Source organism: Cyrtonyx montezumae, unplaced genomic scaffold (genome assembly GCF_038088225.1).
Source record: "Cyrtonyx montezumae isolate F1298 unplaced genomic scaffold, pur_monq_1.0 scaffold_2, whole genome shotgun sequence".
NCBI classification, from domain to species: domain Eukaryota; kingdom Metazoa; phylum Chordata; class Aves; order Galliformes; family Odontophoridae; genus Cyrtonyx; species Cyrtonyx montezumae.
This window is the reverse complement of record NW_027071936.1, coordinates 44,642,848-44,659,389: the sequence shown is the minus strand read 5'-3', so window position 1 is coordinate 44,659,389 and position 16,542 is coordinate 44,642,848. Positions and strand designations below refer to the sequence as shown.

At 34.3% G+C, this 16,542-nt stretch overlaps 1 protein-coding gene across 8 annotated transcripts in view; it reads right to left on the bottom strand.

Moving 5' to 3' along the window:
• FRYL (FRY like transcription coactivator) overlaps positions 1–16,542 on the bottom strand; it is a 152,277-nt gene that overhangs the window by 27,658 nt on the left and 108,077 nt on the right. For 6 of the 8 annotated variants that reach the window (XM_065737049.1, XM_065737048.1, XM_065737043.1 and 3 more), the window contains 14 exons: positions 15,001–15,169; positions 13,838–13,922; positions 12,207–12,319; positions 11,088–11,238; positions 10,695–10,798; positions 9,796–9,981; positions 7,964–8,168; positions 7,005–7,126; positions 6,352–6,542; positions 5,676–5,770; positions 4,087–4,694; positions 3,301–3,398; positions 2,412–2,582; positions 1,356–1,496 (listed from right to left, as the gene is read on the bottom strand). In XM_065737049.1, the coding sequence (XP_065593121.1) occupies positions 1,356–1,496; positions 2,412–2,582; positions 3,301–3,398; positions 4,087–4,694; positions 5,676–5,770; positions 6,352–6,542; positions 7,005–7,126; positions 7,964–8,168; positions 9,796–9,981; positions 10,695–10,798; positions 11,088–11,238; positions 12,207–12,319; positions 13,838–13,922; positions 15,001–15,169 (2,439 nt within the window). The remainder of the gene's footprint in view (positions 1–1,355; positions 1,497–2,411; positions 2,583–3,300; positions 3,399–4,086; positions 4,695–5,675; positions 5,771–6,351; positions 6,543–7,004; positions 7,127–7,963; positions 8,169–9,795; positions 9,982–10,694; positions 10,799–11,087; positions 11,239–12,206; positions 12,320–13,837; positions 13,923–15,000; positions 15,170–16,542) is intronic. The other 2 variants (XM_065737044.1, XM_065737050.1) reach the window with 1 other exon arrangement.

Here is a 16,542-nt window from a genome sequence, read left to right as displayed (position 1 = left end):
GGAAATGTTAGGATTCTGACTGAAACCTAAATCTTCCATTTTTTTGAAATCATCAGCAATTTATTTTTTTTTAGTACCACTATAAGTGTATCCAAACACTTTTTCTTTAATGCATTAAAACAAATAAGCACCACTTGCAAGACTCTAACTAGAACATGCTTCTTTGTAGGCAACGATGGCCTTCAACATCCTTGTTAATTTCTGTGTATCATAAGCATAAAAAAATTACCATCTCAACTTGAACCATCCCATAGAGATTTATATTTATTAGAAAGCACTGTGATCACAGGAAAGTAAAAACCCTGTTTTGTAGCATCACAGTTAAACAAGAAATCATATTTTATGCCCTCTTATTACCTAATTGTTTAATCCTATCAAAAATGCATATGCTTCTCTGGAACGTTCTTTCACTAGTACTAGTATTTTGACTGCTACATCTTCTAATTACGATTACGTTCCATGGCAGTGCAACCCTGCACAGAAAGCTCAGATAAAGGTTAGAGGCAAAGCAAGCAGATGTCAGGCCACAAAGATTGTTGTTATGCTAATCATTCCATTTTGCCTAATGCACTTTGACAGGAACACAATATCTTAAGTACATATCCATCAATAAAAAAACATCCAGGGAACACTACCTCTCCTGGTTAATTATGATTAAACCATTTGACTGAGCTACATTTGGCAATAATGGAATTCAAGATTAAAAAAAAAAAGAGACAAATAATGAGAATGTTGTGCACTGAAATGCCTTTGTGCTCCAGGCATTTTTATAAAAATCTTTCAGCAGGATGTTACATTTTCTTCCACAAAATAATTTTCAGTAAATTGTGTTCCAATAACAAAGAATCAATTTGCCTGGGGCAAAACACTGTTCATCTTCGGGGGACTTCCTTTACTAAAAAATGCACTCAAATTCCTTACAGTGAACATTGATGTTCCTCACTTGAACAGATTTATTACTGCAAGTAATTTAAACATGCACTTAACTGTAAATCTTCCTTCTGAAAAGGAATACACTTAAAACTTTCAGGCAGTACTTAACAGTAAATGTTTACTCATTTAAAGTGTTATATTTTAACAGATTAAGGATCACCTGCTAGGGCTACATATATACAACTGCCCACATCTATAAACAGATGCACTGTCATCCAGGCAATTTGTCCCAAAAGATGTAAATAAAGTTGGACAAATATATGAGCCTATAACTAATCAAGTATGTGGAACAAAAAACTAAAATCCTACAGCATTTGACTTTAAACACCTGCTTTTTATATTGAAAATATTTTAATTCTAAAAGAAAACCAAGTGTAATTTCCAGCTTCACAACAATCAGAAGGGTTTCTCAGAGTACCTACCTGAACGTATTTACCAATCACTTTAATGATTTCCAAATTAAACTGCTTCACTGGTGCTGCAGAGAGGTCAATGTGACTCAGAAGACTGTAAATGATCTGTAGCAAGGATTGCTGCATACTGGATAACCCTTTCTCTAACAGCTAGAAAAGAGATTTTAAGAAGAATTAATAACTTTTTAACAGTAGCAAGAAATGAAAACAAACATTAAAATGTAGACAAACTTTCATACTTATTCTAGTGTGCCACTCCATGTTTTTCTATATCTTACTTTAGTTTAAAAAGAAAATGAAATGCAATAAAACAATGTTACCTGTTCTAATTCATTTTCCCCCCAAATTTCACAATATCAGCACAGATCTGAAGTATCTAATAAAAAATACTTCTTACTAAATAAAAGCACTCAGGTAAAGTAAAAACCTCAAAGCTGCATGGAAAACAATTACATCCATGCCTGGTAGACACTGTCTTATGAATGAAATTAATATATATGAATTCATTTGTGAGAATCTTTAAGTATTTTTTTCCTTAACGGTTTGAAGTAATATTCTTCAAAGACAAACTCTAAAAGCCTTTCATACCAGGTACTTTTTTTAAAGTTAACAACAGGTTAAGGGGCTGGCAGAATCACACAGAATTCTGTCCTTAAATTATCTTTGATGATATACTATGCATTACTTACAAATGAACTTTGAAATTAGTACTTATGGACAACTTCAAATGTGTACTGGGCTAAAAAGTGTATTTTAAAATATGCATCGTGTATTTTACTGAAGTCAAGACTGTACATATTTTACCCACATAGCACAGAGCATAACCAACATTACAAAGCACTACTACTGTAAAAAAGGGATCTCACATTACAGTGGTTATTATTTCAAAGCACACCCCAGTTGTTGCACTCCAAAGTGGCAGTAGTCATCCCTTTTCCATATCCTAGAACATTTTATTATTCATTTCTATGATGAAAGATGTTCTTTTCCTCCCAATATTCAAAGTCACATGAACAAGGAATAGGTAAAAAATCAACATGAAATACACCTTCATTAAAAATTTACCTCTGCAAGGTAAGTTACAAGGTTAAAGGTGGCATCTGAGAAGGAGTCATGCAAATATCTACACACAACATTAATCCAGTTAGAACAGTCCCTGGAATAACTGTGTGTACTGTATAAACTCATCATATGAGCCAGATTGGCAAGAGTTGGTGACTTCTCCTCTGCACAAACCTGAAAAGCCAAAGGTACATACAGTTATGTTACGGATGACAAAATTTTAACCTACACATCCAAAAGTCATTATGTATATTTTCTAGACTTCATCCCCAATAACTGAAATCAAAGTAATCATGAAAAGAGTATCAACAGTTTCTGTTGGATTTTGAGGCCTGCCAATTCACTGAAAGGTAATAGAGAGAACTTGCTAAAATTCTCATACTGTTTTTTCAAATAAATAAAAGTATGAATTATCAGGCAGCAAGACAGTTCCATATTCCTGAATGGGTGGTGTCTATACTCTGCTATCTGTAAGCCATGATCTGTCCCTTCAGCATTGCTGATCATCTTCTTTCATTTAAATAAACCTTGACCTGCCCTTTTCACAGCCTGGTACTACTCAGAGCTGTGAGAGTTAGTATTTAGAAGGCCAGGAGCATCTGCAACATTTATACCTTGGTATCCACAATCCCAGCTTGTTCACTACTCATACGAGTCTTACCTTAATGTTGTGCTGGAGTAGCAGAAAACCTAGATAATCTTCTCAATGAATGCCTGACATCTATAAACTTTGCCTACTACCTTTTTGAAATCAAACACCTTATAGTTAGTTATTTCTATATAACTGGTAGAATCATATAAATGAATTATGCGAAGGAGCGCAAAAAATATTGAACCAGTGCTGGTAATAAAAGTAAATTCGTGCAAACTCCACAAGCATCATTTTACATACCTTTGCTATCCTGTCAGCTGTTTCCTTACAGAACTGAGTTGGATTATCGAAATGTTGGATCAGATGAGGAAGTAGGCACAAGATGTTTAAGGGAAATCCTGAACACATACACAAACACAGTTATATGAGCCCTAAGGATTTTGACTTAACTTAATGTGGAGTGTGAGTCTGTGTGTGTGTGTGTGTGTATGTATATATCTTTCTTGTATTTATGTACTCTTAGAGTATGATATACTTACATTCACACATAGATATAGACATGTAACTGAGTTTGTATTCAAGTATTATATATAGGTGTGTGTGTGTCTAAGTAGACAAGATAGACCAATGAAACTAAAATCATTACTGGATCTATTAAGCCAAGCTGTCAAGAAACTTGGCAGCTTAAGGCAATACAGTGAGATTATTTATAAAATGTGCAAATGTTGGAACATAGTACTTACAGAGCTTTTCAGTACAAGACCATGAAAAATAATACATAAACTCTTTAGATTTACTTGTCAGCAAGTTTGAAGTAATTTAACAGTCAATACATAAAGTTTTTGTGCAGTATTTTTTGTCAGATAATCATTGTCATTAATGTATTTCCTCTAACTTGCACTGTGCTATCAACAACTACAAAAAAAAAACATTTGATTGAAGGGAGTTCTTTTCAAGGCAAATGAATAACCACTACTGATTTTGATTACACTTCACTTGATTAAAAAAAAAAGACAAAACCACACACACACACACAAAAAAAAAAATCAAAACCATTTTCTTTACAAATATATTTACTAATGATACCTGCTAGCTGAGAAGGATCCACCAAAGCATGCCTGGAAATTGTGATGAGTTTACTGAGGAGGTGAACTGTCATTTCTTGTGTGGATGCTGAAGTAAAGCCTTTTAGGAAAAGCTGCTGAAGGCCTGGAAAGTTATTCCATTTCAGTTTGTTCTGCACCTTTTCTATCTTTTCCCGACTCTCCAATTTATCCAGAGGCAAGTGAATAAGAAGTTTGTTGAGCAGCTTGAGAGCCAAAAGGTATTCATACTCATAGTCCGACTCTAGCAATGAAGTTGCAATCCAAAATATAGTGGCCATCAGATTGACAGGATCAGTAGTGGGCTGCACATCATACATCCCTCCCTCTCTCAGAGAGGAGAGACTTCTAGTCCTGGCCAAACTTCCACCATGATTTATCCTTCCATCCATTATATCCAGTGTGTTGCTCCGTCGACGGTCACCTCTCCTCTCACTGATCAAATTCAGTCTCAAAGAATTACTTCTTGTATTGTTGTAGTATCCCAAACAACTGCCACTGTTAATGGGACTTGTGCTTAGATTTATCTGTCCAGTGCTTTTCCTATTAGCTGCGTACTTGTTCCCCATTACAGAATCATGGTATGAGGTTCTAAAATAAAAACCATTATAACATGATATTCAATGCAAAATGCAGCAATACCCCTTAGAAAAAGGGAAGAAAGGAAAAAGATCTGACACCAATCACAGGGATATACAACTTGGTGAATGCAATGCGTACGTGGAAATATATGGAAAACTATTACAATACATGAAAATACTCTATTGAGAACATTTCTCTATGTTACCTTTGTTACAATGTGTATATTCATTACAATCACCAAATACCAAAACAGTTACACAGCAACTCAGTAAAATAAGGAAAATCAACCTAAAGCACATAAAAGATGATTTGGAATTGAAGATCTAGCATTTCAACTTACCCTCTTAATAGATGTGATAAAGGTAGAGAAATAGATATTGGGAAGAAATTCTTTGCTTTGAGGGTGGTGAGACACTGAACAGGTTGCCCAGTGTGATTATGGATGCCCCCTCCATGGAAGCATTCAAGGCCAAGCTGTGAGCAACCTGATCTAGTGGGATGTGTCCCTGTCTATGGCAGTGGGGTTGGACCTAGATGATCTTAAAGGTGAACTGGAACTGAAGTATTTATTGAGGTACAAGACTTCTTATCTGTAAACTTTACATTACTTCTTAAATACCATACAAATGAGGAAAAATAATACCCCAAGAAATGATACTACGTAATCAAGTTCATTAGCGCCTGATAAAAAAAGAAGTCCTAAATGTACTCACAGTGCCCTTATTTTTGAGAAATTTCAAAACAAATGATAACATTTCACAACTAAAGTCATATGGAAAGGCAGATCTACTTAAGAAAATCTAGGCTCTTCTGAGATTTGTTTGGGGAAAAACGCTGAAAACGTCATAAAAGAGGAAGCAATTTTGCTAGTCTGGTATCGCTACCCTGCAAAGATGATAACTAATTATTTCATTACATAGGTAACAGAGATCTTAAATAATTCAAATGTATAAAAATGTATAATGTAATTTGACTAGTGCAAGAACTTACTGAGAAAGAGCAGAAAGCAGATCATAATGCTTCATGGTTTCAGCCAATGTATCAATAGCAGATTCTAAAGTCAGAAGCAGTTCTATGACAAAACCCTGGGGAAAGCCACAGGTCATTATAAATTATGCAATATGCAGAAGAGAAATCACATCATAACTATTTAGTAGCAATACAAAATCAGCATCAATAACTAGATTATTCTGATGCCCTTTAATGACAAGCCCTTTAATTTATTTCTAGAATTTCAAAAAAATCATTCTGATTTACACTATTCTTATGTATGGTCTTACTGTTGCTTATTTAGACTTATGATTTTGCAATATTGAAAGCTTAGATTGAATTCTTTAGACACAGCACCAAGTTGGATGGTATTAACACTTCATCTAAGTTATTAATAAAGAACACCAAAATTGTCCTTTATATGACTGATAAACCTTTTTGAAGAAACAGATTCATCAAACTCTCGTTAAGTTTGTATTACATGGCAAATCTCATTTCATTTGGTGAAAATTCAGAAAATGTAATGACTCAAACTGCTTTGAAACATGAAGTATCTTTTAAAAACAGAAGTAACAAAATCCAAAATGCTTTAAAATTTGTCCATCATTAAAATAATAGACAAGTATGTCTTTCAGGCATGTTCAGTTTTCTAATAAAATTAGGGGGAAAAAAATACCTGAGCTTCTTCTCCTGCATCTCCAACAGTTTCTACTAATCTGGAGAGAACGTCAGAAAGTGTAGATGCAGTAAGAGGCTGCTTCAGAGCCCTGAAGATCTGAAAGGACCTCCCAGCATAGTGTCGAGAGGAACATGAAAGAGCAGTTTGCAAAGCAACTTCACTGAGACAGTGTTCCAATTGAAATCCTCCTATAAAATAAAATAAATACTCAGATATCACCATGCTTCATAAAAAAAACCCCACAAAAATACCTGAATTTAATCAACAGTATCAATGTTGAAGTCATTCCTAATGTCAAAATATTCTTGTCTCCTACTTTTTTCCTCAAGGAATACTCATTTGGAAAATCTTTCCAGGCATATGAACATACTTAACACTTGACAGACTTGCAGATAAAACACTTATGAATTGAATGTCATATCCACAATAAACTAGTATTTATCTCATTCCTAGAATATTCTATTTAAATCTGATTCAAGAGAAGCATCAACTGAAATGTGCAATACACAAGAAAAATCAGTGTTATTTAGAAGTAGGAGGATATCCTAAAGTCATTTTATAGAGCATCCATAAACTTACTGGCACTGAAAAAGATCATGCAGTTTGCAGACTTAAACATTCTATCACGTTTTGACTGTTTTCTAGCTTACCTGAGCTAGACTGTTTAAATATAGATACCACATGCTTTAAAAATACAGTTAACTGTTCAGCACTCTTTATATTAGGGTTCTTAGCTGAGACATCTTCATGATTCCAAAGTGGCCCTCTTTTCCTAAAAATGTAAAAACAGAGCAAATGTGACAGAATGAAAATCTCAGCTTTTGTCACTAGTATTATTTAAATGTTATTTTTGCCTTAAGTAACTGCTTAATAATCTAGTGCCTATCACATAAATGAACTATCACACAACTGCAGACACAAATCAAAGAACTGTGAGAACAGTTCAATATTGCTGTTGCCAAATAAAGTAAGAAGCAGTGAAAAGCAATGTATCAATTCTAATAGAACAGTGTAAATCTACAAAGAGACGCTTTCCATTGGGTAATACTTAGTCACCTAACAAAAAGCCAGTTACAGCTACCACCATTATGCACTTGCTAAAATTATATTCTTTCTCCTCTCTTTCTTCCCAGCAATAAACCACACTGTTCTAATTTCAGGGCTATGAAAATCTATTTTTTTGTTTTTGTCAAGTTTCTCATAATTTTTGACTATGTAAGTTGGATTTCAGACTTAGATCCTGAAAGCTTTATACATACTATCATATAAACTGAACAAGTGTTGCTTTTTTCAGAGATGATCTCTGCTACTAATTCTTTCTTCTTTTTCCCCAGTGCCCAGCTTTTTTCTGTATGTGAATGCATAAAATTCCCACAGATGTTGCAGATTCCTAATCTGTAAACAGTGTGGATAGCAACGATAATGAACTTATGCAGAACACGGTAAAAGACTTTTAACAACCAGGACAAGGAAAGGGATCAAATGCTTTCAAGTACTTGGAAAGTTAGGGTTGTTCATAAGCTGCACCACATAAAAACACTTCAGGGTTAGACTCAATATTCTTACTGATAGAAACTTTTCTTAACAAAAATGAAAACTGAAATCTTACCTTGAGGTAATGAATTCTATGAGAGTTTTTACTTTTTCATCCTGCTCTACTGAAATGTCAACCTCATTGAGGATGGTGGTGTGCATATGAGACATGGCAGCACTCGTATTTCCTAAACTGATGCTAGAAGAGGTAGAACTTGAACTAAGCCCTGAGTCAGTCATTGGGGAGGGCTGGTAATCAGGTATAAAATCATGAACACCTGCTGAAATAAAAATGAGATCATTATGAGCTCATCAGTTCAATACTAAATAAATAAAAAGAAAAATCAGCTCTCTAAAAATTAGTAAATTAACAAATAGAATAATTTCATGGATGCAAAAATTTCTAATGAAATCAACAAATTTTCAAAGCCTTAGCATGACTTGACCCTCAATAAGGAACAGTTAGATTCCTCCTTTCGAATTACTGGATGCTGTTTGATTTTGGTGTTGGTAATACAGTGAAACAACAGCACAACAGTGTCTGTAGCATCTCATCATAGACTTCAGAAAGTTGAGACAAGTGATCCAAATTGCTTACATATAACATGCAGATTTTTTTTTGTTGTTGAAACACAGTCCCACTGTAATTGACAGCACTTTAAATCAGCAAATACTAAGTATTAACTAGTCAGTCAATTCTAAGTAGGGCCTTTCTGGCTGCACAGCTTCTGAAGTTAGCTTAACATAGTTGCTGCTCTCCATGGAATGAATAATGTGGTTGTGAAATACTACTGTACCATCTCCTCACATTATGCCTACAAGGTGCTAAGAGAAAGCAAACTGACAAAGGAAGACAGTCATGAATCTCTGACTGTAATGACTGTACATAAACCTGAAACCTACTGACAACCACAAAAAAAAAATAAAATCAATCTGTCAATCAGTTGAGTTACAGTGCTGAGGCACTATCTCATTGAAAGAGAAGTTTACATCAACTTGCTTGACCTTGTGTTAGTCATGCGTACATGTAAGGACTTTCTTTTAAATCCCAGTTGGAAATATTTGATCCTGATTATATTGCAATTCCTATTAGATATGTTTGTTCGGTGGTAATAGCATAATATTATGTCAAATTTAGAAAGTTCTACTCAAACCTGCAAAGTTTAGGAAGACAATGCTTGTGCAAGCACATTACTAAAATTCTGTGAACAGGTTTACATAAAATAATTGCCTGGCTATGCCAACTTTTAATTCCTCACAACCATGAATATCGAATGTAGGAAACATGAATATTTTTGGTTAGTGGCAAAACCACTTCTGATTTGAACAGAATGGAACCAACAGATTTTATAGAAGCACACTGCCACCTACTGAATTCAGATGAAATACTCTTTTCACTTTTCTTTACATTAGACTCACACCTATTACTTTCACAGTTACACATAAAATATATAAATGATTGCATAATTAAATCATTGTGATGTTAAGGTGAATATTAAACTGCAAGACCTCACAAGAATATTCTCCTAGGTTATTAAACAATGACAACAGACTGAAGTCAGAAATTGAGAGCTCCTGTACACAAGGAAGAGATGTAATTTCCTGTTTTTTATTTTAGAAGCATCTTAAAAACTGTACTGTTACAGATGCAATGCGTACAATTTCCTCTGTTACTACTTCCATTACTAATTAATAGCTCAATTGAGCTCACAACTCTGACAACTGGGCACAAAGTGCTAATGGGAACAGTACTCATTCAGTCTGAAAATATTTTTTAGCCAGCTAGGCAAAGTTGAAATAAAATGTGCTTTACTAGATGGACCCTGAAAAAACAACAGAAGTAAAAGAGATTTTGATAATTCCTCGAAGAAAACTTCCCATGTCATTTTAACAATTCTAAAAGCATACCTGTAAAAGTATAATCTAAATGTGTAGTTTGCTTGACAGTAAGCACCCTGGACTCATTGAACTCTCTGTTTCTGAGTAGGACAGAAGCAACAGACTGGACATTACTGCCAGATCCCATCACTATCAGTAGATGCAAAAGCAGTCGTTTACAATGCTCATAAACTTCAGGGTGACAGTGGTCAAAACCTAATGCAGATAAAAAAATGGAAAAGTTTTATTAAGTACAGAGAGCACACAATTCAATTTATAATTATATTATATTTTTATAATAAAATAGCAGTTCTTCAAATTGTTATGTTACACTTTATCAGATTGACACATAATGCAATAACTCATCTAACACAAATTCCTGATAGATACAGAAGCTATTTCTTCCAACCTTAAGAGTTTTTTCAGTATTCAAATATAAAAGCAAAGCATATAGTTTAACAAACATGAATATATCCTCAATTCTTACACAGCAGTCAGAAATTAATGTTTTCTGTATGAAAACTACTATGAAGTCAAACAGAAAGAAAAAATAAACAGAATTTCACTTTGTTTTCTACAAGAAGAAAGAGGGAAAAGTGGTACAAGAAACTGCTTATGTACAATAGCAATCCCTCTTAATTATACTCATTTTAATCAAGTTGAAAGGAGGTACTTAGGTAAATTCTTTTTCAAAAGGAAAAAGAATGCTTTTTTTTTTTTGAAAGTAAGTCTTTAAATAGCCCATGACAGGTACAGTGATTTTTAGTGGTCCTTCCCATCTTTTGTGTTAAAGCTGTGACTGTAAATATTTACATCCTAACAAGATTTAAATACAATGCTAAACATTAATTTAAAAGAGGAAAAGAACAGCTATGTAATTAAGTACAATTTTTAAATAACAAAAAATATTTCTAGAAGAATGTTGGTACCTATAAAAATTGCATGAAGCAAAAGATGCAAGTAACCTCCCCATTCCACCTTCACACTGTGGTCAACTATCAAGTCAGTCAAAAGGATCACTGCTATGTTGCACCTAAAAACAAAAATAAATCTGTTAGGAGAACATAACATGCAACCTTTATGTAGGTTTATGTAAGGGAAAATATGTACACTCACAATGAAGACAGAGAAACTCCAGATCCCCAAAATAAAAGGCTTAAAAATCTCAAACTACTAGATGTGTAAAATGACAGGAAATAATTGTACTATCTTCATCGAATATCTTTAAATCTACTATGTTTAAATTCGTATATTTGTACAACATAAATCGAAAAGTAACAAACAGCCATTAGCAAGTATTTAACGATTGTCAAAGCAATTACCTGTGAAGAGACATGCCTGGAGAAGTTGTTTCAGGCAAGTAATCCACTAAGGGTGACCAGCAACCTCCAGTGGGTGGAAAAGGGAGAGGCTCTCCTTGATTGTGTTCCATCACCTTCAACCGCCAGTTTGAATACAGAGGCATTGAATCACCTAACACAACAGATAGTAAAACCATAAAAATAAACACCCTCAAAATGTATATTTTTGTATTATATAGCCTCCTAAAGGCTGTTATACAATATAGAATTTGTCTGTTCCTGTTTTATAGTCCTTTAAGTTAAGTTCTTGACAAACAGGCCTGTATGCAGCAGTTGGACACAGGCAATGATAATTAGGGTTATTTTGGTACAAGAGCAGTAACAGTTAATAAAGCCGCTGTTAATGAAATGCCTCCAAAAGTAGACAGATTTTCAGAAAAGATTTTGACTTTTATTCTTACACCTGCACCTCAGAAAAACCAGAACACAGATCAGAATAAATAAAATAATTAAAGCAAGCTTGAAAATTAATTACATGTACACTGCAAGATCGTTCTTTCCTGCCATACTTCGCTTTGATAAGGATTCTTAGAAGGTTTTCTGTTCTTTTTTTAAACAAGTACTGCTGCTGTTTGAAAGAATAATCGCTTCCAATTTTATGCCTTTTTTTTTAAACTTATTTTCTACCATCTTTTTCCTCGTGGATTTAATTTTCCACCTGCTAATCTCACTTTTATTTCTTCATCTTAACCTACTGTCTTTGGTGCTGATAAGAGCAAAGAAATGGAATGAAACTGCTTCACTTGCGATGATGTTCACAATTCATTCTGGATAACAAGGTAAGGAAAGAAGGCATGTTAATCTCCCTTACAGATTGTATTGTAATCAAATATGTGCCAGATCAACAGCAGAACAAAGACTGGGGAATGCAAAAAAATAAAAATGGAAAACATATTATTATTTAAATATTTTAAATATTTTAAATATTTAAATATTTTAAATATTTTAAATGTTTTAAATAAGTTCATGTGAAAACCTCTTTATTGCTATTTCCTCATGTTCCAAAACTTTCAGTGAAAGGATTAATTTTTGAAGATTTTATTTTCTACACATAGAAATATTTGTAAATTAAAATATTACTTTTTTCCTCTTCATACGATCCTCCAGAGCTGCTGCTGTAGCGAGATTCTAGTCTGTGATGCTGACGGTTTAAGTTACTGTTCAACCCACTGTAAATGTCTAGATGTGCATAACTGCAGGAACAAATAAGGAAACATTAGTAACTGACATTCTGTCGTGACAATTGATCAATCAGGATCTCTGTATTTCAATAAAACTGTTATGCAAAAATGTTTCATCTTACAAGGACAATTACACGATATAATACAAAACATCTCAGCTGCATAACAAGAGTATTCCAGGAGGTAATCCAGTGCAAACCTATTTTAGAAATCGATTCCATTAGCATTTAAAAATATTATCACGTGTTGCCATTACACATTCTTCTCACTAACATTGAAAAGATTCTTCAATCTTAATTAATTTGATAAATTAGAAAGAAGACAGAGAAACTCAAGCACTAAACGCACAGTTTACAAGTTCTTTTGAGATAGCTTCCATAATTCCTCCCTCCTTTCAAGATCAAGATATACACAGCATATCGTTGTCAAAAAACATTTACTCTCGGGAGGTTTTAGACAACACTACATCAAATGCCAAAACTTTCACACTTTCAGAACTGCCATCATAACTTTAAAAGCCTCTTCAGCTCAAGCCTGAAAATCAGCACTTGTCTGTGTCTTGGTAGGCCAAATTCTGAATGACACCTCAGATTTCATTATCTTCTATAATTTGTTTTAATTGAAGTATGAGGCAAGTCTCTGTCAATATATTTACCAATCTAATTATATTGATATCATCATCCTGGAAAAGAAAATTGCTCAAATGGGCAATTATATTGCTATAATTAGACAAATACAATTACTTTTGTATTTACTGCCGAAATATTTCTAAGGCTTGGAAACAAGTCATCACAAAATAACCTACCACATTACAGCTACTCTACAGTAATAGCCTGGGCACACATTTTTATGTGCACACATTTTCTAATGCTAGTTAAGGGATCCTTGCTCCTCCTTTCATTGTAAGGTTAGCTAGCTCACATTTAACACCCAGTGAAAGCATGCCCACAGCAGCTTTGAGTCCACATCCCAACTAATTCCATGCCAGATCTTTGCTTTCCACTTCACTCACACTTGTAGCACTATTTGGGAAGTGCACCCAAAAGATGACTCTAAAGAATCTCAAAAATTAGGGAGGGAGACATCCTACAAGATCCCTTGTAGCTGCAATGGATCTTGATAAACATAGACATTAACATGTTGTATGTGGAAGAGTAAACTATCAACATTTGAGCACCATTTATTTCTTCTAAGCTAGGGAACCACCAGTAACGTAACAAATTCTGCTAAACTCGTTATTTTGCCTTCAACATATCCATACAAACCTACAGTGTAATTTCTCTTAGGTAAACATATAAGTGATAAATAACTAATTTAGACACTTAGCTACAGCACTGCAAAGCTTGACTGTTAATCCTGAATAGTATTCCAGTTTTGTTACTTACAACGAAATTGTGCTCACTTGCAGAACTTAAGCATACATTTCCTGCAGCCCAGATGTATCTAAAACCACTGAGTTGCAAGTATTTATAGCAGCTACCAGGAATTCTTGTAATTTCACTATTAACTGATCTCTGAGGAGATACTTACTTCTCTTCAATGCTGTCTTTTATATGTTTACTGTCAGGGTTGCCATCTGTGGGAGCTACCATAGTATTGCTACTAGAAGTGGTACCTGTAAATTATGGACAAAGAAATTGGTAACTGAATAAAAAAGCAAAGCATTCTTAAGCAGCACACTATGACCCTTATTTACTTGTCCATGCCAAGGCTTCTAAACAGACATATGCTATAGCAACAGGCACAAATACAAACCAAGCAGCAGTAATTGCTTTCATGTAGGAGAAAAAAAAACTGTTGCGTAGACTAAAAGATTCTGAACTGTTACAGTAATCTCACTCACTGGAAATAAAGCAAATAATTAATTCCAGGAATCACTAGGTCTTCAGAGTAAGTGAAGCAGAAAGGCTTGTTTTTAAAGCAGGACCTAGATATCTCCTTCTTTCTTTCTTTTCTACTATTCATCTGTAAAATGCAGTTGGACTTTGGTATGCAGTTAATTCAAAACACAAACAGACTAGGGATTAAAACCTAACAGTGTTCAATGAAGCTTATATCAATCTCTATTTAAGAGAAACTATCAGCCATCACACTTAACCTGATCAACACTGGGAATAATTTTGCACTTTCCTCTCCCTACTTCATTACGCTCAATAAACATGAAAGTATAAGAGCCCCATAAGTTTTTTAATACATTTTTAACACACATGAACAAGTACCAATGCATCCACCTTATTATCCAGATAATCCCTAGGTGATAGGCCTAGGCTGCTTCAGAACATTGACAGCTCTGTAGCAGAAAAGCTAAATCCTCACTTAGATGCTCCCATCCGCTCTCTTTGAAAGATGCTTCACAAAAAAAAAAATAAAGATGTGAATTGTCCCAATTGTTTAGCTGAACAAACATAAAAGTGATATACTGAGGGTAAACAGTACAAGATCTGAATGCAGATAAAGTTTAACAACATCAATACAATCCTGTTCCTTGTGAGTCTTTCAGATGCTGGTTAATAAGAATTTTGGATAAACCAGAACATGCCAATTTTTTAAAATAGAAATTCTGTTATAATTAACAGAAATAGAACACTGTACTTCTACTAGATTTTCACATATGAACTCCAATATTTTAACTGATTAATAGAAAAATGATTGTCGTTAGCAGCAATAATATTTTAAGTTCAATAAATTCTCACCTGAAGTGACAGAAGGGATTTTATAGCTGGAAGTGATGCGGTAATATGGTGGGTTATCCATATGGGTGACTCCTGAACTGACGGGATCTGTAAGCTGAAGTTCACTCACCAGCTCTTCCAATAGTTGCATTGTTTTGTCTCTACCCAAATAAACAATAACTTTCTTTACCTGCCATCAAATAAAAAAATTACATGTACACAGAATATCAAAATACATAAATAAAATTCTTACCATGGTGATTTGGAAAATAAACTTAAAAAGGAAAAGATTTTATCAACTCATTAGATCAACTCTCTGCCTCTATTGCTAGTGAGGATACATGCAACTTATTCCTAAAACAAAATAGCTTTTTCTTACAAAGATTTTAGCAACATCTGAGACTAATATTTGGAGAATGACACTAAGAAATGATAAGTGAAATGCTAAGCAATTGATTTAGGATGTCTGACTCATGGAATTACTTTGTCTGCTGCTTCAAACTATATTGGAAAGACTTGAGGCTCCATTGCTAGATTTTCTGATTTGCAATGAAAACATCTGCCATCCAATGAACTTAAAATGGCCTTTGTAAGAACACAATACTACAAGTCCTAGATATATTCACAGAAACACACATAAAGATAAAAATATATACTCATCACAGATTCCTCTTCCTGTCTTTGTTTACTTCATATGTACTTTTCCAGACTGCTAGCAAAACTTATTACAATTTTCTAATGAAAATATTAGTTACGGAACTATCTTATTTCTTCCTAACAAACAGAAACTATCTGTGGCTGCTGATTTGCATATTATGATGGAAAGGAATTGATCAGTGCACACATGGAATGAAATTAATCTAAAATTAGCAATCAATCTCCAAGTTGTTTTTTTTTTCTGACAAAGGAACAAAAATGCAAGAGCAAATGTTCAATAAATATTTTCCTTGTTTAAAAATTTACTTACTAAATAATGTCCACGGTCCATCTCAGACACTGAATTTTGACAGCTCATAACTGATAGATGGCTTTGTTTCAGACTTATCACTGAGTAAATTGCAGTCAGTTACTGCTACTTTCATAAACAGACTACCAGCAGCATAGAAATTATTTTCTCTTTTGTTTTGTATTACAAATACTTGTATCATTCATCTTATCAACGGCAGGCTTCTTCAATTTCAAGAGTTCTATAGGCTTTCAGCATACAGTGAATATATTACATTGAAAAGCATTCCTTGCCTCTTGAACTTGTCATTGAAATAGCAAAAGCTTTTCTTTGCCAGGGACAGCTAGTGTCCATTTAATCCTATAAGCCTATTTCTAGAATTAGTACACTAATCACAGAAAGGTTGAGGTTGGCAGGGACCTCTGGAGTTCCTCTTGTTCAAGGAGAGTCACCCAGAGCAGACTGCCCAGGAGCATGGTCCAGGCAGCTTATGGGAATCTCCCAAGATTCCATCACCTCTGTGGGCAACCTGCGCCAATGCTCAGCCTGTACCAGCAGAGTGGGAACGTCCTGTTTTTCAGTTTGTGCCCTCTCCCTCACCCTGGCACTGGGTATGA